A 20949-nucleotide genomic window follows, 5' to 3' on the forward strand; every position below is an offset into this window, starting at 1 on the left:
TTTCTATATATCTTCCTATCTAATTTAACTACATTTATAAACGAAATATTTGAACTTTTTCGAAAAAATTTCAATTAAACCAGAATTAAGTTATTTGAAAATTATTTAAATTTTATTCCGCTGGAACGGAAATTTGGGCGGCTCTGGGTTTTACACAACAACCGCACTAAAGTTGTTACATATGTATATTAAATTCTGGTTACACTGAACCGATTCCTATAGCCATCCCCAAGAGGATGCCATCTAGGAGCACAAACACAGCACCCCACACAAGGAGACCACAACCCGGTCAAAAGTCGTGCATTTTCTTGTGTACAGTTTTCGTTGGTTAGACGCTTTAGCGCCTTCTGCCGTCGGAAGGGGAAAACTCGTAAATTGTCTTCCCTCCCTCCCGTACAACGTTCAGAGAAAAGGTTCTTCCGGTGCCTCCGAAATACATACATTATGTCAGCGGTTCCCAATTTTGTTTTGCTATGGAACCCTAAATTATCCACCTAATTCTGGCGGAACCCCAACTCATTTTTTTACTTAACTTAAAAGAATCTTGACGCAAACAAAGATGGCCACGTTGTGAATTCTCGGAACTACTGTGACCTTTCCGCGGAACCCTGGGGAACATCTTTTGGGAACCGCTGCATTATGTATTTCGGTGGCACCGGTTCGTCCCATGAAATTTGTACACAACACTGCGTTATAGTGTTTAAAGGCTAGCTGCGTTCTCCTTGTGTTTGTTGCTTCTATCGAAGATTTACTTGAAATGTTTAAATTTGAGAATAAAAGGGTCGAGTTCAAATGCCAGAAACATCCGAAACGAGTTGAGGTTCATATAACTAAGGGGTTTTACTGTAAAATACCTCCTAATATAGCGATGATATTGGGGTTTTCTTTTAAGCAAGAAGGTGAATTGGAAATTAGGGAATCTACGTTAGCCCCACGTACCGTAGATATGGACGTGGCATTACATTCTTTGTTTGTGTATTCCGATATCGTTGAAAGTACGATCGTGGCCGGGGGACAGGAACGTACCTCGTTTAAGAATTATTAGTGTTAAAGGGAAAGATGGTGAAACTATAGACTCGATATTCACTAAACCACACTATTTACCCGTCACCAGCCCAAACATCCAAATTATCGAAATTAATATAATGGATGACTTAGGGAACCCAGTCCGATTCGAGCGTGGTAAGGTACACGTTACCTTACATTTCAAACCGCGAAGAGATTGGAGTACCCTATAACATCCGCTGTAGACGTGTTTAACGCATCATTTTAGTATAGCTCAACGCGAGACCAACATCACGCGACGACAACAGTACAACCCCGCCGTTAATGATTACGATAAATATTATTTGAATCAGGCCGGCTATGGAGCCATTCCCGCGTATAGTGGTGTAGATGTTCAGAAAGGTTATGGATTGGGTAACATACTAGCATCCGCATTTAGGAGTGCTATCCCTCTCATTAAGAGTGGAGCAGTGTTTCTGGGTAAAAAAGCCCTTGACACTGGAACGAAAGTGGTTTCAGATGTGGTTAGTGGAACTCCAATCACAACAGCTCTGAGAAACAGATCAATGAACGCGGGCAAAGAAACTGTTATCAGCGAGGGAGCGAGTGAGGGAAATGACTGGATTGGGACTTAAAAGGAAACGTGGTGTGGTTCGCAAAGTCACTTGAAAGAAATCTAAGAAGAAGAAAACATCGTTTCCTTCTCACTCGATTTATTTTCATAAGTGTTATGGTTCTTTTACATCCCCACTCGGGCGGGTGTGTCAATTCTGAATTGGACCTTTTCCAAGTTCCTCTGTCTCAAACTGGTATCATCAGCGGTGAATGGGTCGAATACAATCCCATTTCCAGCATTACTAACAATTCATCATTAACATTTTGCATACGTGGAAATTCCGAAGCGTATGTTGATTTGTCACAAACACTTCTACATGTTCAGGTGGATATCAAAAAAGAAGATGGATCTTACCCTAAAGCCGCTGTTATTGCGCCGGATGGCACAGTTACTTTAATGACTTCATCGAAAGAAACAGTAAAACTATTACTTTAAATTCGTTACAACTACAAGCAAATCGCAGTATGACGTGTGGAGGGTTTTGCGTTTATTTCGCGATAAATCGATGTAAAAATGTTTCATATTGTTACTAGATTTTCGAAAAATAAAACTGTCAATGACAATATGATCAACGAATTTATGTATTCAAAATATTCAATAAACATCCAATAACTTATCGAAATATACTTTATTATCTGTTATTCAAAACATTGTTAGTCAAAGCACCATATAACTTTTAGGTTCAGAACAATAAACTGAATATTAACGAAACTTGCTTATGAACAATAAAACAAAGATAGTTACATATTTCTTAAACTCTTATTTAAGGGGAACTGAAATATTATCAGAGCGAGATTGGGATTCACGCGTTTTTGTTTATGTTGGTATGCTTTTTCAAAAGGTCAATCCAATAATGGCCGTAAGATAAAGTTCTAACACCATCCCCCAAAATATATTTTTTATTGTCGCAAGGGTTTAAAGCCATTTTATTTTGAGATATTGTATAAAGGTCATGTTTCAAGCTGACGATGCGCTTCATTTCGCTAATAGTTAGTTTTCTCGCGATATTGGGCGTTTCGAATTTTACCACTTTTTTGCAAATGCCCTTTAGAGTTTTTTCTCCCCCCTTCTTCGAAATGAAACTATACATTTTTGGTCTCAAACCACAGAATTCTTGAATTGGTGTTCCATCCATTTCATCTTTCATTTTTCCTATCACTTTTTCATTTGCGTCACTGTAAGAAGGATGGTCGATAGGATAACCTGGGAAGTCAAAAAGTTCGGAATCGTTCTTAAAATCGACGTAGACGTCATCAGTCCTTATATCGTAGGTGAGACTATGTCCGTGAAAAGAAGCCTCGCATTACTCTTGTATTTCTTCATTATATAATCGTAATGGAATTCATAAATGCAGAGTTTTGACAACTCCAAAATGGTAAACCCCGTGTATATTGGTCTATTCAACGTTAAACTCCTCTTTTTCATATGAATACCCACAAGTTCGTTATGGAATATTGTGAATTTTTCGAAAAAGGAGGAAGACGCTTTTTTAATTGCCCGTTCAGGTGTTTGAACCGAGGGGCTAACCACTCTTAGAAAGTCTGTACACCGGATTACACTTAGATTACCACTGCCAAAGGCAGGGACTTCAAAGATTACGCGTAATCCCATTAGTACAGTCAAAGGTACGGCTCTGTACACCGATTACGCGGAGTGATCACCCCCTCGGTTTGAACTAGGTGGAAATCTATTCTGTTTCGTAAATTCTCCATCGTTTTACCTGTTATAAAAAATAAAAAAATAAACTAAATAAAAAAATGTAATTTTTTTTGTTATTCTCTTTGTTTGTTTCATAAAAAAGACACTATTGTTTTGGAGCTTGAAGAGGTCACGTTCAAAATCGTTTTCGGCCATTTTTCTCTTCTCGGTGTTGAATTCAATGAATGGTCGTAGCCACGGTCCTTGATTGAACGATAAAATCTTATGAACTCGGATTAATTTCAACCCCTTGGAGCCGTAATATTTAAGATTTCTGTAGTGTACAACATACTTTTCCTTGTTCATCAAACTGGGGACCAATTTTGGAAGCGTGTTTTTTTGCGGGAGCTTTAGCTCTTGTAACATTAGTTTATAATATGGTGAAAACATATCCTAACTTACTATCCGCGATTCGGGAGCGAGTGGATAGCAATTATGTTCTTGATGAAGTTCTTGGGGATATTCCAAATCAACTTCCAATATGAAACCGTAGGGCGACTCGTTTGGTAAATTTAACACGTGTTTATTAGTGAAGGACAATAAATCATTTAAAGGTACCCAAGCGAACTTACTCATTGGGAGATAATCTATCATTGAATAACCATATAAGTTATTCGTGTCCAAGTAAATTATATAATTACTCAGATTTTTGTAAGTTTCTGGGATATACTTATTATTCGCTTGGGCAAATCTATGACTTATCATGGAAACGCCTCCCCGTATTCCACGCTCAATAAATAAATGAATGTCTATATCCTGTATAAGCTCTAGTCGGACATTCGTCATGTAAAGAGCAGCTTCCCAAGCTAATCCGGGTTCGGTGTAAGCGTGTGCACAGTCGAGTTTATAAAATTCAATGTACATTGTACGGAAGCTTTGGTAAACATCTACTAGTTGTAGTGTGTCCAAACGCGCATAAAAGTCGTGTTAATCTCCTGTAAGATAGAATAATCAAATTTATTTTTTGAAAATGATAAGTATTTCTATTATTCTTTGAATATACCTAACGTTTGGATATGAAAAGTCTCCCACACCTGACGTACATTTTCGTAACATTCATCAGATAATTCCTCTTCTTCTTTCGGTGGTAATTTGGTTTCATTAAATTTATCCATATCACTCATGTAGTCATAAGGGTACGATATTTTTTTTAAGTAAATGAGTAACTTCACTAGGTGAATAGACTGAGTTAAGAATAGGGAATTTGTCAGGTCCACCCTTTGCTAAATTAGAGACAAGGGTTTCCAGAGATGCTGGCATAAATCGAACGGAATCGATAAAACGTAGTCGTCCAAAAGAAAAACTAATGTAAGTTTCTGCGGTGGAAGGGATGCGTGTAATTTTTTCTTCCTTCTTTAAACCTATTCTATGATAAGGTGAGCATCATACCTGTTAATATGTAATCCACACTCTTTAAGCAAAATTAATTAATTTATATTCTATAAACGTACCGAGATAAATTGTGCATAATAACTGGTATGAACTTCCCCACTCGTAGCTTTAAATTGCAAGAGTTGTGTGCAATTCCACGGAAACGCCCTGAAGGTGTTCAATAATTATATTCTATACACAAACTATATATATTTATATTTACCTGAATAATGACAATGATCTTTGACTGGTGGATCGGTGAGAGTTAGAATTTCGGAGCAAACATAGCAATGAGTGGCTTTCGAACACTTTTTAATTTCTGACGGTGTAAGGTCCATCGGGACGTTTTTCTTTAATAAATCGACGATGATTTCCTGTTCCGCCAGTAGGCTCTCCAGAAACACGTCGATAGCATCCAGGGCCGGATTAACCAATAGGCCGAATAGGCCTGGGCCTAGGGCACCAAGCCTACAAGGGGCACCAAGAGGGTTCGAAAAAAATAGAAGTATAAAACTTTAATCATTTGCTTTTCACAAAATATTTTCCGGGGTAATTTTAGTAAATGCGTCCACCCCTATGAACCAAAAACGTTTGATTGTCACATTCTCTGACGGACTGCCGTCTAGCCCCTGACGACATACTAAATCTGGCAGAAAAAATGTATTTTCCTTCCATTTCTGAATAATAAATTGAGAGAGCGCCTAGCTCGCTTCGCTCGCTATTGAAAGGGGGCACCAAAATTAACTTGGGCCTAGGGCCCCATAAAGTCTTAATCCGGCCCTGATAGCATCTGTACCTCTATAAGTCACATGTGCGTTTGGTGTGCCTAAATTATAATAAAATTATAGTCTAGATCAGGAAAATATTACAATTATACGATACCGTCTGGTCCTACAACAACGTAGCTAAATCCACATGCTTCGTGTTCTGACAGTTTGGTAGTAGATGATAAGATTGTATCCGGAAAACAAATCTGAATTTTCACAATAAGAGACTCGAAGTCAGCAATTATAACGTACGGCACCTGAAATAATAAAGTACATTTAATATTTTCCAAGAAAAAAAATATCGAGTTACCTTTTGTATCCATCCAAATTTGACAAATTTCAAAATGGGAGTTTTCAGAGGCATTTTTATACGTTGGGGTCCATGAATATAACAGTTTTCCACATGATTTTGGTGGTTTTGTTTGGAATTTGCTCCAGAAAACCGATGTAGACAATAATGACATACGTAAATCTTGCCATTATGTTTAGTGGAATTGCACAGAAATCTACTCATATTACGTATCAGAAAAAAATTCTGTTTTTCTCCGGAAACAATGTACAGAAGGTAAATGTGACGAGGAAAGACCTCATTTTTTTCCCAACCAAAGATATTAATTGACAGATTGTTATTTTTTCGAATTTTTTAAGCATAAATGTGTTAAGATGAAAGGGGAACGTAATATCGGAGCAATCTAATTCCATCTCAAATGGAGTATATAGATGGACTCTTTCACTGTGGTATTTGGCGGGGTGGAGCTTTGCGAGAATACACCACAAAAAACACTTTTTATCCCTTGATTTTATCAGAGAGTGTAAAGATTATGAGAGGCGTCTCTCTTTCAAAAAAGCGTACTAACTTTTTTTTTCCCAAAAATGTCCACTACTACCGTAAGAGCGATGGCGCCACCAGTGGCGCCGTTCTCACAGCGCGTGCGTTTCGATGTTAGGTTTAAAAGAGACGCAAAAACTTTCCAGATTTTTAATGCTAGTTTTACAAGGTTTTTAAATAATTTAGTGTGTCTGGGGTATATTGTTCCGTTTTAAATTGTGAAATATCGAAAACAAGAAATCCTTGTTTATCTTTTTATAAGTTTCCATAGGAAAAAGACTGGTAAATTCGCATTTTCATTAGATAGGCTTATTGGCATATTTACTTAATATAAATTTTAGTTCTATTTTGTGACTGAAAAATGTAAATAATGATGGGCTTACAAATAAAACTACGGAATATTTACACGTTAACCATAGAATTTGCGCGAATCATTTCATTGATGCCAGTTTCATGAATATTAGAACTAAAAATAGGCTCACACCATCCGCTGTGCCAACAATTTTCAGTCTTAATGACTCTACACCATTGGAAATTTCAGAAAATGGTAATTTCAATTCAAGCCTTGCTACTCCTCTGGGAAGATCTAAAGAATAATTTTGGTTTTAAGTTTTTATTAACGGACAGGATTAGCCAAGATTTTGTAGATAATTTTCTTGGATCTATAAGACAGAAAGGAGGCAACCGTGATCATCCCTATCCACAACAATTTCGAGCTGCATACAGGGCTGCCTCTGTGAATAATCTCTTGAAACCACCGGATTCTAATTTTGAAAATCTTGTAGTCTCGCAAAGCCAGGGGCAATGTTCAGATGAAGACTTAGAATTTTGTAATTCTATTGGAAGTCCAAACCTGCTAAAACAAAATGTTCTTAGTTACATTTCAGGATATCTAATTCACCGCTGCTACTCAAACCTTCAATGCTCTTCTTGCATAAGTCAACTCAAAAATGACAATCCAATTGTTGACCCAACAAATCTGCTCTTTTACTTTAAAGCTTTCAAAACAGCAAAGAATTCTTCTATCAGCTGTTCAGCAGCCTCATTGTACCAACTGGTAGTTTCTTCAAATTTGTAACGGAGACAAATGAAGTATTTGACACCAGTTTTAAGCTTTTATCGCACATGACAAATATTAAAGGACGTTTGGAGAGATTCATCATTGACAATAAATATTTTAAAGCTTATGAAGATTCTCCATGTGCAACTGCATACCAAAACATGATATCTTTTTTCATAGAATTCTGCATACATAGTTCCCTTAAAAAACAAGATCTCAACCATGAATACATGAAAACCCAGAAAAGATTAGATAGGAAACTGTTAAAAATACAACATTAATCTCATTTTACCAACTTCAATGTTTCCTCGTATTTTTTAATTTATACCACTCTGTTCTCGTTAAGCCTCGGCCATTTCATAAAATTTCCAATGAATTTCCTTGGTTAATCAAACAAATAATTATTTTAGTATCAAAATATTATAATTAGTCCGCTTTCTTGTACTTACGTTTCTTTATTTTTCATGGAATTGAATTTTATTAATTTTAAATTAGCATAATTCAACTATGTTTAACAGCCATGACTGATGAAAAACTTTCCGGATGTTTACAAAATTTAAAAAATTTCCAGTAGCGACATCGTGTGTCGGATAGTAACGTAACCTCTCCTATGGGCGCGCGCTCTCAAAATCTTGTACGAAATTTTAACGTTACGGGAATAGGAAGAGACGCCTCTCATAATCTTTATAATCTTTACACTCTCTGATTTTATATTCACTATTCCTTTGCAATTACGAAGATTAGCGGGGAGAACAACAAGAGCACCACCTACAAGTGGTCCGTACTTTATTATGTCTACTTGCAAAAAATAATGCCTTGGGTATTAGCTCTTTAAAAAAAAAAAAAAAAAACAATTATCCATCCACTACCGATGTCTTGAAATTCCTCCATTGCCTTGCATATCTGATCTAGACACGTATCAATTTGACGGGGGATTTCATCGGACACTAAAGTGCATTGATTTTTGCTTCGGAAATATGGAAGCGCTTTCACTTCTTCCCCATTGTTCAGTTTGCGTGAATAACGTCCACGTATGAAAATGTTCCATTTCATACCGTTATTACCAATTAAATGTTTTTCCAAGTACCTTATTAATCCAAATTTAATTTCCTCAATTAATAGATGAAAGTCTGTGTGGGTCGACTTTGGTGAAAACTGCGTACTAACAAGGAGACATCCCGAAGTGTAACCCACAGATTTTGTTCAAACTCGGGGGATTGGTAGACCTTCATGTAACTTGAAATATTCTAAAGGGAATTTATTCAATGAGTAACCGTTTTGCCATGACAACGAAAAATGTTTTTGACAACAACAAATTTAAATTTTCCCATTGAAAATAACATGGGATTCTGAACGATTCCTAGGGCCCCCCCTGTGAAAAATGTTAACAAATTTCAAAATTTCGAAAATGACAAAAATTGAAAAAATAGATATAAATTGACAAAAAAAACCATCAAAACTGATCAATTTTTGATCAATTTGAGGTCCAAATCCCATGTTATTTTCAATGGTAAAATTTAATGTTTTGTGTTGTCAAAAACATTTTTCGTTGCCATGGCAAAACGGTTGCCCATTGAATAAATTCCCTTTAGGATTTTTCATGATACAGTAAGGTCTACCAATCCCCCGAGTTTGAACAAAATTGGTGGGTTACACTTCGGGATGTCTCCTTTTAAGTACGGCGTTTCTCAAAACTGAAAGTTCTTCAATATTATCCCGAAAATTATCGGTAGGTGCATACCTATCCGTTAAGTTTACAGGCTGCTGTTGCCCTGATGTTTGAGGCTCGTCTCGGTTAGTCAATTCAGAGTGGCACTCGTGAACACGAAAGTGTCTTGAAAGTCGATCTTTGCGCGCGAACGATTGTCCACAAACCTCGCAAGAATGTTTATTTCCCTCATGAACTTCGCGTATGTGTCGATTTAGAGTACATTTTCTAGCAAACTCTTTCTTGCACACGCTACAAGAAAACATGATGGTGTTTCCCCGTCTTATTCGGAAATGGTATTAGCACAATTTTTCGTGGGTTTTATACTACGTTGACTAGACCTTTCACTTCAACAAAAAAATCGACAACAATGTACCAATACTTATCCGTCATGACACTTGAAAATAGCGTTTCAATTCGTGTATCTTCAAATGTACATCGTACTACGGACAGAACGGCTATATTAAAACGGCGCATGCGATAAAAGACTAAAAAAATTAAGGCTAATAAACAAATGGCGAACGTATCCAAAAAGGCGAAAGATAAAATAAAAAAGGCTAATATCAAAACGTCAAAAAAAAATTTCAAATTTATTTCATTTAAAAAGTCATATTTTTTTATAGAAATGAAATATTGCCAGCAATTCCTTTAAATAATTTCTCAAGTGTACGGTTTTTAAAATCTTCTACTACTTTTTTTAGATTTTCGTTCGAGCTTAACGTCTGTTTTCGTTTTCTTTGCCCTTCTCCAGCCCCGAAGTCAATTTTAGCCAGATGCACTTCAGTTAATTGTTGCTGTGTCTGAATTCCTTCGACAAATTTATAAAACGACGGGTGACATGCTCCAAGTAGCGAACTGAACCCTCGATGGAAACCTTCTGCACCATTATTGGTGCGACTTGTATCATTTAATACAGCTTCGTGCACGTTCCACAGTTCTATTGGATAGCGCGGAGCCGTCCATCTGCCTCTCTTTTTGGTTCCCAACCAAGTGTCTTCGAAATACTTGTTAAATGGTTCCAGAAGTTCCGTGTTATTCTTGAAGAATTCGATCCTACGCAATTCTTCGTAACCTTTGTGAACTTCTGAAATTGGAAAAAATGAGAGTGCAGAATAATATTTCATGTGGAATTGAAAATAGCTATTTTCTCTATAACTAATAAGCCTTGTTGCTTTGTAGCCGGAAAATATTTTTTAAATGCGTTAATAATTGACAGTTCATAGTCACTCATTTTAATTTTCGGTTGATAATCTCCACACCAGTCACACAAGAGGTCAAAAATATATTCGTAAGATTTTTGGCATTTGTCAGGAAGCAAACAGTAAATTAGGGGTAACAATGATCCGTCTTTCACTTGACCATGAATGGTAAAAAGTTGAAAAAATAGAAGGGGTGAACTCTTAAAAGTATCACGACCCTTTAACTTTCGGGAGTGAGCATCTTGTTATTTTCCTTTTTTTTTATCTTTGTTCCCTCAGTATAGCGATCTAGGGACCACTCATATATTGTTTTTTGTTTCATTTCGTTTCTCTGGCCTATTCTGGCAGCCCCGTAGCTTTTTTAGTTATTTAAACACCCCGATAAGATAAGGGGTCATCTATTTATCTAGTATATAAAGCCAAGTCAGCTTTAATCAATATTCAGTTTTTCTTAAGTTTTGTTTCAATCGTGTCTTTGAGGGTTTATTGATCAGGATGTGGTATACAGCATCCGGTGACGCGGTTCGACGTGAAGGTTAAAGTGCACGGTACTTGTGCGGGTATTTCACGTCGAATTCGTGGTTGTTCGTGATAATTCTTGGTGAAGAGAATTATGTGCGGTTCGTTCCTTGGTTTAAGGTCGGTTACTTGAAGAACGATAAGTACTTTTAAACTATATTGTTTCATTCTTTTGTTATTTATTTTAAAGGGTATTTTAAATTTAACTTAAAGATTCGGCCAACCATAGCCAATCTACTTAATTAGCTACCAATCCAAAGTTACCCCTGCTATATTCATTGTACACCCCTAAGAGCCCATCATAGCCTATACGTAATTACTATCCTCAGATCATTACCAATATTTTTATAATTACCATAATTGAATCTGTTGTTACTAAGTCCAATAATAAACCAAGAATTAAATTTTTGCATAACTACCATTGATTTCATTTACCTACTCTGTGACAATACCGACTCTAAGGATCCCGAACAAATAAATTCGATACATACGGCACGGGGAAATAAGTATTTAAATTTCCCTCGAGTTTAGTGCGTGGGTCAGATTCTCAAGGTTACATTTGGAACTTTTTGAATCTTCCCTCCTTACTGATCTCCACGACTCCCCCTAAACCCCCCTGAAAGTTATAATGTCGTAATAAAAGTTCCATCGTGAAACCAATTTTCGCAGGTTTTTAATATTTCTAAATTTTGGTTAGTCGTGTACACAAAGTGGGGTCCCAAAATCACCTTATAAGGGGCCCCAAATTGATCTAGAAAGGGTCTCAAAATTGTCCCAAGAGATAAAATAATTTATAAATAACAATGAAACAATTGTCGATAATGTATTTAGAAATTTTTCAGGTATCTTCTAGTAAATAAACCCAGTTCTGTTATATTTGGACTCGTTTTACTGTTGTTAGAACTTTTTTGTTCGTCATGTACATCGCTACTTTATTTTATTGAAGCATTTCGTTGAGAAAAGGGGGGTCCCGGGTCAGGGGCCCATTTATTTGGTTTGCCTACCCTCGCGAAAATTCCTGGCGCCGCCACTGCTTACCGCGATACCCTACGATACCGCACGATACCACCGCGGTCCCAGTTCTTTCACACAGCGTAGGGTATCGTGGGGTTTCACTGATTCTATGGGAAGTGATACAATCGGGCTCAGTTCTCTCATTTTAACTACTACTTCCTTTAATTTTTCATGGTCTTCAATTAGTTTTCGTCGAAAACTGGCTTTTTTCTTTACAGATATTGCGTCATCCGTACCCTACGTAATATTTGACGTCGCCCAATTAGCTCTACGTCTGATAAACCGACGGCCATTATTTTAGTAAACAAACCGGTTTGAACAACCAAGGCTTAGGAGCTAAAATGAACTACAATATAGTGTCAAGTTCTGTTAATGTAATTAATTTGCAAATTAATCAAGTTCTCGGAGACTCACGTTCTAAAATAAATTTGCATTGTCAAATAAAAGAAGCAGGTTTATTGGAAAAATAGTTGAAATTCAGGCTTAGCTTTTCTGGCGCATCTACAAGATTCTTTTGAGCCTAGGCCTAACTCTTCTAGGCTTGATATGGGTTTTAATAACGCTGGTGGAATATTACACTTCGACGACTTTTTCCATTTTCGGAAAGTGACCCAACCTTTTATTTTTCTAAATTACTCATTATTTAACTTCCTCCGCACAAACCGAGCGAGTTTATAAATTTCAATAAAGCTACATTGGACTGATTAAAATTCCGACGCAAAAAAATCCTTCTCAATTTAGAGGTTTTCCATTGGCCAATAGTGTGACTCCCAAAATTACTAGGATGAATAAAAAGGTTAAAATCTAACGTAGTCCACCTTTTTACTGGTTCGTGGTGAAACCAACCGTTAGTGAAGATTTTTGAATGGAATAAAGGTACAGTGGCATACTTATGAGCAATTATGTTACATATGAAAATACTAAATTGATATTGTTCAAAGGCCAAAAGTTATGTTAGAATAATACAATATTTACTTTTTATTATAATCAGAATATTAAACGTTATTTTGAGTTTCTTCCCAGTATTTTAAATACCTAAATTCAAATTACCACTAACATCAAAAGTAAATAGGGGGAGAAAGTCTAATAGTGCCTTCAGATTTTACCTTCCACCATGCTTGACACCCTTTTTAAAGAGCTAGTGATCACGTGATATTTCTAACCAATAAGGACCATTATTTCCTTCGATAACGTTTGATTTTAATTAATAATTACTATATCAATTGTAAAATAAACAAAAAAAGCTCGTAGCTATAGCTATTATATCAGTTAAGCTTGCAAATTGTCAGGCCTTAACATCGTAGAAATACCAATTAGTCCCGATCTCTGCTCTTAGATGGCGCCACGCTCTCCACGATTTAAGTGAGCGTTATTCTAGTTACGGTTTATTTCTTTTAAAAAGTCGTGTTATTATTTTTAAATTGTCGCATTTTAGTTTCTATCATATATCTACTTTATTTAGGAACTAAATTAACCAAATTATCGAAAGCAAAAGTTTAATATTCACGTATTTTATAGAGAACTATTTTTCATCGTGGCGAAGTACAACCGATACCTTTGTGTCCCTGTAAAGAGGCGAGGGGGAAGTCATTTCCGAAGCCCAAAAATTTTACCCCTCAAATAAGACGTCGTGCGGTTGGACCCAAGTGCCAGACTTTCTCCCCCTATTTACTTTTGCTAACATACACGTGAACACGTGCAAAAAAGTATATAAGCAGACGATATTGCAAAATATAGTTTTTTAGAAAAGATAGAAGGCGCCACCGCTGAATGATAAAGTTTATAAGCAGTGAAGAATTTGTCCCGCGAAACCCCGATTTCTGAAGCCGTAATTGTATCTCTAGTTATATATTCCCAACTCAATGGGACTCATGGGAGCAACAACAAACACAACCCCCAGGCGTCCGGGAGGCAGAGTTTGTGGATGGTCGTGTGAGGACGACTACCCAATTCTCCAACGGGTGGTCGGAATACTTCCGCCACGGGTGTCCCCACCCCTTTCCCCACGTATCCCCCCGTTGGCGTGGCCGTTACACATATCTCGCCCTGATTAATCAGATGGTGTTTCGCCGGGCTCGTGGTCTTCTCAGACTCAATCAGCCCTTTCTTCCTTGAATAAAAAAAAAAAAAAAACCCCAGGGTGAAACTAAATCTAAGGCCTAGCCTTGTTTGTTTCTAAAAAAAAGGTGAAACTCATCGTTCTAATGATTTTTACGATTTATTTATTGTTTTAATAATTCAGAATCAGACGGAAATGTTAAGTTATGTAAAAAGAACTTAAAGAAGTAAGATAAACTTTAAGAAAGAGCTATTTTAAAATGTATTAATAATCTTAGATCGTATTTAATCTGGGAGACTATTTGCACATGGATTTAGTGTTTAATCCATGACTGATCAGTCTTATTTTAGTTAAAAAAATGCCTTGATGGCTAGACTAATTCTGATTAAAATTAATGCAAAAATTAGTGTAATAGCGTGATTTGAAATGTAATTATTAGTAAAGTAAAGGTAATAAGAAGGGTGATTAGAAGTAGAAAATAGTTAATTTATAATATCAATTTTGGAGATTGAAGTCATCCTCAAATTTTTCTGGGTTTAGCTAAAAGGTTAATTCCCAATTTTGGTTTACAATACCAGTGTTTTTCGTTGCAACTACACAAATGTATCATCCAGGTCTTTGAGACCACAACTTCCTACACTTCTCTCCATAAAATGTGCTGATGTTGCACTGATACTACTCTATTGGGGCTATAAAATTAATTAGGCCAGGTTGGTTACTTTGTAGTCCGTGACTGGAACGCGCTGCCTGACCATTTGAAGTGTCTGCCTCAGCCGAAGTTCGGCCCAGCACTTCGGGAGTTCCTCGGTTTGCCATAAGTGCCTCTGTGTGTTTAATGATCATTTCTTTTTACGTCATTTTACGTTACTTTTCTTGTAAATCTGACTATTCTTGTTAATCTGACTGTATATACTTTTTTTTTCTGTATGTCTGCATTAAGTCACTACTATGTACCTTATCTTTTCTGGCGTGATGGGCACCGCCTTTTGCCAGTTAATAAAACTTTAGAACTTAAGAATTAAATAAAATTTTTACTACTATTTGCAGAATTAATATAGATTTTCCTGGCTGTAACTCTACACATGGTCCGAAGTAAGAAGTGATGTAACATGACACCTACAAAGAAGACAGTGTCCAAAAAGAGAGCCATTTCAAAGAAAACTGCTCCCAAGAATAAAAAGTACCTTTGTGATTTATGTGGTTATGCCACGACAATGTCTTTCAACTTCACTCGGCATGAGAGAATCCATACCAAAGAACGTCCGTTTAAGTGTGAGGAGTGTGATGCCAGGTTCAATAACCAAAGCCACTTGAAGACTCACGAACTAATTCATACTGGTGGTGGGAAAAAGTTTTCCTGCCCACATTGCAACTACATCTGCATCAGGAAAAGTCACATGGATGACCATGAGAAGACGCACCTTGGCAATGCTGCAAAGCATTTCAAGTGCAGGTGTTGCGATTTTGTGACTATCCAAAAAAGCAATTTGAGCTGCCACGAAAAACTGCACATTAATGTAAAGGATGAATTTAAATGTGACCAGTGTCAAAGTGCCTTCCAAACCGTGCCTCAATTGAAAAGGCACAAAGAAACTCATTCTGATAAGAGACCACACCCATGCCAGGAGTGTAATTTGTCATTCAAACGACATGATCATTTAAAAGAACACCAAACTTGCCATTCTGGTCAGAAGTCCTATGAATGCCCTGATTGCAAATATGCGACCAGAAAGAAAAGCGATTTAACAAGACATCAACAAATTCACAGCATTGACCGGCCATTTGCTTGTTCAGAATCGGGATGCGGCTATGCGGCCAAAAGAAAGCAAGATTTGAAAGAACATGTTAAAATGTATCATAGCGAAAATACTTTGAGAGTTACTCGCACAAAGAAACAAACAAAGCTAGTTGTGAAACTTTATGCCAAATCAAAACTGAGAAGTTCAACTGTATCATGTTACGTCAAACTAAACAGATTATCAGCTGAAGACATAGCTTTGTACACCGGAAAGCGTGAATTTAAATGTGACCAGTGTCAAAGTTCTTTCAAAACCGAGTCTCATTTGAAAAGGCACAAAGAAACTCATTCTAATAAGAAACCATATCCATACCAGGAGTGTGGTTTGTCATTGAAACGACATGCTCAATTAAAAGAGCACCAATCTTGCCATTCTGGTCATCAATGCCCTGATTGCAAACACGCAACCACAATGGAAAGTGATTTAAGAAAACTTCTACAAACTCACAGCATTGAACCGAAGATAGTTTTGGAACTTTGTCAAATCAAAACTGAAAAGTTAGACTGAATCAATGTTACGTCAAACGAAACAGATTATCAGCCAAAGACATAGTTTTGTACAAAGGAAAGCGTGATTTTTCAACTAGTCAAAGTTTACGCCTTCACCAACAATGTGCACATTATTAATGACCAATTTGATAGTGAAAACATCTTGATTTTATTTTGTTAAAAACATATACTTAAGTGCAGGGCTTGCCACCACCCTCCTACGCATTGTAACCCGGCCACCTGAATTAAGGGCTTCAAAAGTCGCATGATGACTTAGGCGTAAGGTGGTGCCTTGGGTATTAGCCTAGCTGATTATTATTATTATTATTATTATTATTAATGAACAGTAAAATGCAGTCATTGATATTAACTTAAGTCATTTAAGTTTTTTTGATATTTTGAGCTTATGGTTTTATTTAAAAAGAAACTACAGCCTATTTAGTCATGTTTTAATTGTATGGTTATGTGAAAAACATTATTGGTAAATTAAAGGTTAAATCTCATATTTTTTCTTAAATGTCCACAAAGTTTACCCCTGCAATTATGCAATAGGGCAATTCAGCAGCCAAAACACTTTTTTTGCAGCACAGTAAAATATAGCATTAAATGAATGTGGTTAAAATATCCAGGGTACATAGGGATTTAGGTAGTCCCATTATTTAGGAAAATCAGTAAAATTTTAGTATTCATAAAGTTTGCCATAAAGAGTACAAATTTACATCAATCAATAATTCTTAAGATTTGCCTTGATTACTTTTCTTATACCCAGTGCTTTTTTATAATTTTTTTAAATAAAACAATATATAAAAAAAACTTAAATATTTTAAAATTTGTGACACTAAATGGTGCGCTCGGAGATCAATTAAGCGCTAGTTAATTTCATTCGTGGGTCGACTTATAATGGTAGTTCCTTTTAACGTTACATTTAGTATAAAACTATTCTTCTTCACACCCCCCTTTTTCGGCTTTCCGTTGCTACGCAACTCGTTTTGAAATTTTTAATCTTTAGGCAAAAAAAACGCTAGGGGGTAGGTTCTCATTTGGCGCGAATATTTTTGGTGTGCCATAGGAAAACTAAAGCCCATTGCAACTTTTCCCTTTGGAAATTGTCATCCTACCATAAGGTCTACCTAACCCCCGGAGTTTTAACAAAATCGGTGATAACCACCTCGGGTTAGTTAGTGCTTTGCTTAAAGTAGTAACAAATAAGGGAATATCATTAAAAGAGTTTTGTATCCTTTTACGAGTTAAAGGAACAACAGCTGGTGGTGAACCTAAGGTATTCACCAAGCAGGAAGGATACCACCACACGCACACGATTCGTCAGCATAGTTTGGATCCAAAAACACTGTGTGTCCATTAATAACAAACAATCTTTAAGGAAGACCCCTTCAATTTTTCAAATTTCCCTGTACAGTAGCGCAAAACATTTTTAAAGCCAAAGGCAAGAGCGGCTAGATCTGCAAACGTTGGTGTTCCACACCAAATACCTGAGGTTATATTCCCTTTAAAAGCGCCCTCAATATCAAGGAAAACCGCTAAAGCAATTTCTTTAAACTTAACAGCTGTTTGTTAGTGGAAAACGTAGTAATAGTGCTGCTATCAGGATTAAGTTCCGGTCAACTGGTGATAACCAATTTTGAGGTCAATTTTGGGAAAATACTTAGCACCACGTAGTTTGATAAAGATATCTTCGAATGTCGTCGTGAAGTGTCTTTCTCCTGCAATTGATTTATTTGAGCAGCGCGTGTCAATGCACAATCGAATTGCACCCGGCTTGTCTGCCTTAGGCGAGGAACAAGAACCGATGTAGAAACCCATGGTGTGGGTCCAGTAGCTTTTTCAATGACATCTTGATCCACGAGAGACTGTAACTTCTCTTCGAGTGGTTTTCGGATGGGTAACGTTGAGCCACTGGGTCAATGTGAAAATCTTTCTTCTTACCAATGCCATTAAAAAGGTCGTTAAAGATAGCGTAATTAGCGCTAATTGTGTGAATCGTTTGTAAGAGCTAATTCTCGGTATAATAAAATAACGCTGCACGTTTAACAGAATCGTTGGTGGGGTGGCAGAGTGGTTACTGGTTAGCGCTTTCGCCTCGCAGCAAGAGGAGCTGGGTTCGATCGCAACTTGTGGCATTGGGTGCAAACTCGGAACAACTCCTTCCGCGTAGAGTTTGCAAGCTCTCTCCCCACTGGTTAAAGGGGGTTCCCCCGAGTTCTTCGGTTTCCACTTTCCATAAAAACTTGTAGAGGTTAACGGTAATAGTTAGTGTAGGGAGCTGTTGGCTCGCTTGGCATGAAGGGCTTGCCACCACCCTGCTACGCATTGTAACCCGGCCACCGGTTAAATGCATTATAAGTTGCTAGATGACTTGAGCCTAAGGTGGTGCCTTGGGTATTAGTGCTTATTATGATTATGAACAGAAAAAACATTCAAACGAGTGAGCCATGCACTTTTTCTACCTAAGACCGACGTTAAAGGGGGGTATCAAAACAAGGACAGGCAATATTTCGCTTTACCCGTCAGAATTAAAATAGGAGTATATTATCACTTGAGTTACATGATGTTTTTTTTAATGGGATTGATGAATTCTGAGTTTATATTACCTCATATTATTTATGAATATTTAGGTAAATTTTTCACTAGTAAAATTGACTAGTGAGCCCCAGATTTAGATTAATTTTAGTATGTCCAACAGCTCTCTGTAACATTTTCAACGCCATTCGGACTGATCAAGATATTCCGTGTGCGTGGCAAACGACTAGAGTCACCCTTCTGTATAAAGGCAAGGGAAAGAATGAACTGAAACTCGACTCTTTCCGCCCAATTGCTGTGGCCTCAGTGATGTACAAGTTGTACTTCATGTTGCTCAAAGACAAGCTTAGCGTATATGTCGAGGATTGCGGTCTTCTTAATGAGGAACAAGCGGGCTTTCGTCGGGATAGGAGGATAGCGGATCACCTTTTCGTTGTCACAAGTTTGATAGAGCTGTCGTTTAAGATGAATACACCCTTGGAAGTGTCATTTTTGGACTTAAAAAAGGCGTATGACAGCGTTGATAGGTCACTCCTGTGGAAAAGTCTGTTATCAAAAGGTCTCCCAGCTGAAATAGTGCGTGACATCTCTATATTGTATACCCACTGCAACTATACCTACAGCCTGGACGGTATTACCACAGGAAGGGTCGAGAGTCATTTGGGCTTACGCCAGGGCTGCCCGCTCTCGCCTATGCTGTTTGTTCTTTATCCGGATGATCTTGCCGTTGAAATCCGACTAGCAAACGTTGGATCGGAAATTCATGGACCACACTCGAACTTTAAGCTGGGATGCTTACTCTACGCCGACGACGTGGTGCTTTTTGCGAATAATCATACGGACATGTGGAGGCTTCTGGACATTTGTTCAAGTTTTGCTTCCCGACGTGGCTTGACCTTTAGTATCGACAAGTCCAACTTTTTGAGTACAAGCCCTATGTCCACCGTCTCACAGGGATATCAGTTACAAGGCAAGCCTATGGAAAGAGTTACTAAATATACTTACCTCGGGGTTACTTTGATGGCCCAGGAAGCCTACCTTGCCCAAATGGAAAAAGACAAAATAGGGAAGTGTAATAAGCTAGGTTGGATGGTAAGGAATTTGGCGGAATCGTTGTACAATAAATGTTCTGTTGGACGGACTCTGTGGAAGAGCGTAGCAGTCCCAGTGATTACATATGCCAACGAGGTTATTTGTTACTCCAAGCCAACTAATAAGAACTTTAAGCGCGTGCAGCGTGAGGTGGGGCGCACTGCACTCAATACCAGGCCAATGGCAGCAAATGTTGCGGTTCTGGGTGAAATTAGCTGGAGTTCTATGGAACAGAGGGAGGCCAAAAGCAAGAAGAAGTTCTTGGGCCGGTTAAAATTTTATGCCAGAAGCTCGAATCGCAAAAAGAATGATAGACTTTATCAGATCCAACGGTTATACAACTGCATGGACGTTGAGAGTGGCACAACTCTACCGCAGCTATGGCATCGGGACCCGTCGGGGTACTGCTACCACGTATGACGAGTGGGTTACGACAGTTGTTAGGGAAGTCACTGCTGCGGGGCAGCAAAATTGGCGCGCTCTTGTTAAAGGAAAGAAAAGTCTGTCGGTGTACGCCTTACACAAACAGAAGCCAGCGAAGGAATCATGCTACGACGGTAGTTTCAGCGGTGTTTTGCTCTTAGAAATTATAATTTAAAGTTATTAACACTTAAAATGTGACGAAGAACAACTTTCTAATTGGAATTTTTGCTCTAAACGTAATGGTTCTCGAGATAATTTTAGTATGACCTTGAAGACAATGGTTCAAGGTCATACAATTTTCCAAATATTAAAATATCCTACCATGATGCGATTGTCTAGCAAATTTCGATAATGTAGCACGACTTGTTTTGGAGTTATTAGCGCTGTCTTGCAATTTTCCCTTTTACGACCTTTGTGATTTTGGTACCAATTTTCTCGACTTACTATTGGTCGAATCCAATCATGTTCACGCTATGTAGGCATAAAACGTGACGGGGAACACTTTTCTAATTGGAACCAACTTTCTAACACTTATGGTTCTCGAGATAGTTTTTAGATGACCTTGAAGACATGGTTCAAGGTCATCGAGGTTATCATTCTTCTTTTCCCCCTGCACGTGCTACGTAACATAAGAAAAATTAAATTCCTGGAGGAAACGTTTTCTGAGATATTCGCCCTGGATCGTTTTTTAGTGGACACCCTGTATATATTACTCCATTTGGAGCCGCCCTGATTCTAAGGGGTGTACTCTGGTACGACTTAAA

At 37.6% G+C, this 20949-nt stretch overlaps 2 protein-coding genes and 1 long non-coding RNA gene across 14 annotated transcripts in view; 1 reads left to right on the forward strand and 2 right to left on the reverse strand.

The window, feature by feature from the left end:
- LOC149925513 (uncharacterized) overlaps window positions 1-2093 on the reverse strand; it is a 34053-nt gene extending 31960 nt beyond the window's left edge. For 7 of the 10 annotated variants that reach the window (XR_016476879.1, XR_016476877.1, XR_016476878.1 and 4 more), the window contains exon 1: window positions 1976-2093. The gene's annotated coding sequence lies outside the window, so the exon portion shown is untranslated. The remainder of the gene's footprint in view (window positions 1-1975) is intronic. The other 3 variants (XM_090160208.1, XM_090160207.1, XM_090160206.1) reach the window with 2 other exon arrangements.
- A 1385-nt stretch (window positions 2094-3478) lies between these two features.
- On the reverse strand, window positions 3479-4122 carry LOC149925514 (uncharacterized). The gene is made up of 3 exons (XR_016476833.1): window positions 3990-4122; window positions 3718-3906; window positions 3479-3522 (listed from the first exon to the last, which is right to left on the reverse strand). It is a non-coding gene; the product is annotated as an uncharacterized LOC149925514 (long non-coding RNA).
- A 9828-nt stretch (window positions 4123-13950) lies between these two features.
- Window positions 13951-16742, forward strand: LOC149925515 (uncharacterized). Of its 3 annotated transcripts, none has more exons than XM_090160101.1 (2): window positions 13951-14071; window positions 14893-16741. In XM_090160101.1, the coding sequence occupies exon 2, from the start codon at window positions 14955-14957 to the stop codon at window positions 16149-16151; it is 1197 nt and encodes a 398-aa protein (XP_090016227.1). In that variant the 5' UTR covers window positions 13951-14071; window positions 14893-14954; the 3' UTR covers window positions 16152-16741. The 3 variants fall into 3 exon arrangements, with proteins under 3 accessions (XP_090016227.1, XP_090016226.1, XP_090016228.1); XM_090160100.1 differs by lacking the exon at window positions 13951-14071 and adding an exon at window positions 14429-14514 and having other exon boundaries at window positions 14884-16741; XM_090160102.1 differs by lacking the exon at window positions 13951-14071 and adding an exon at window positions 14465-14567 and having other exon boundaries at window positions 14854-16742.
- The last annotated feature ends 4207 nt before the right edge of the window (window positions 16743-20949 follow it).

This window comes from Leiobunum rupestre, chromosome 10 (genome assembly GCF_980474605.1).
Source record: "Leiobunum rupestre chromosome 10, qqLeiRupe1.1.hap1, whole genome shotgun sequence".
Lineage (NCBI taxonomy): Eukaryota > Metazoa > Arthropoda > Arachnida > Opiliones > Sclerosomatidae > Leiobunum > Leiobunum rupestre.

What these genes read in the sequence shown, in the direction of transcription:
- LOC149925515 (XM_090160101.1), top strand. Translation starts at nt 14,955, where the DNA reads ATGACACCTACAAAGAAGACAGTGTCCAAAAAGAGAGCCATTTCAAAG.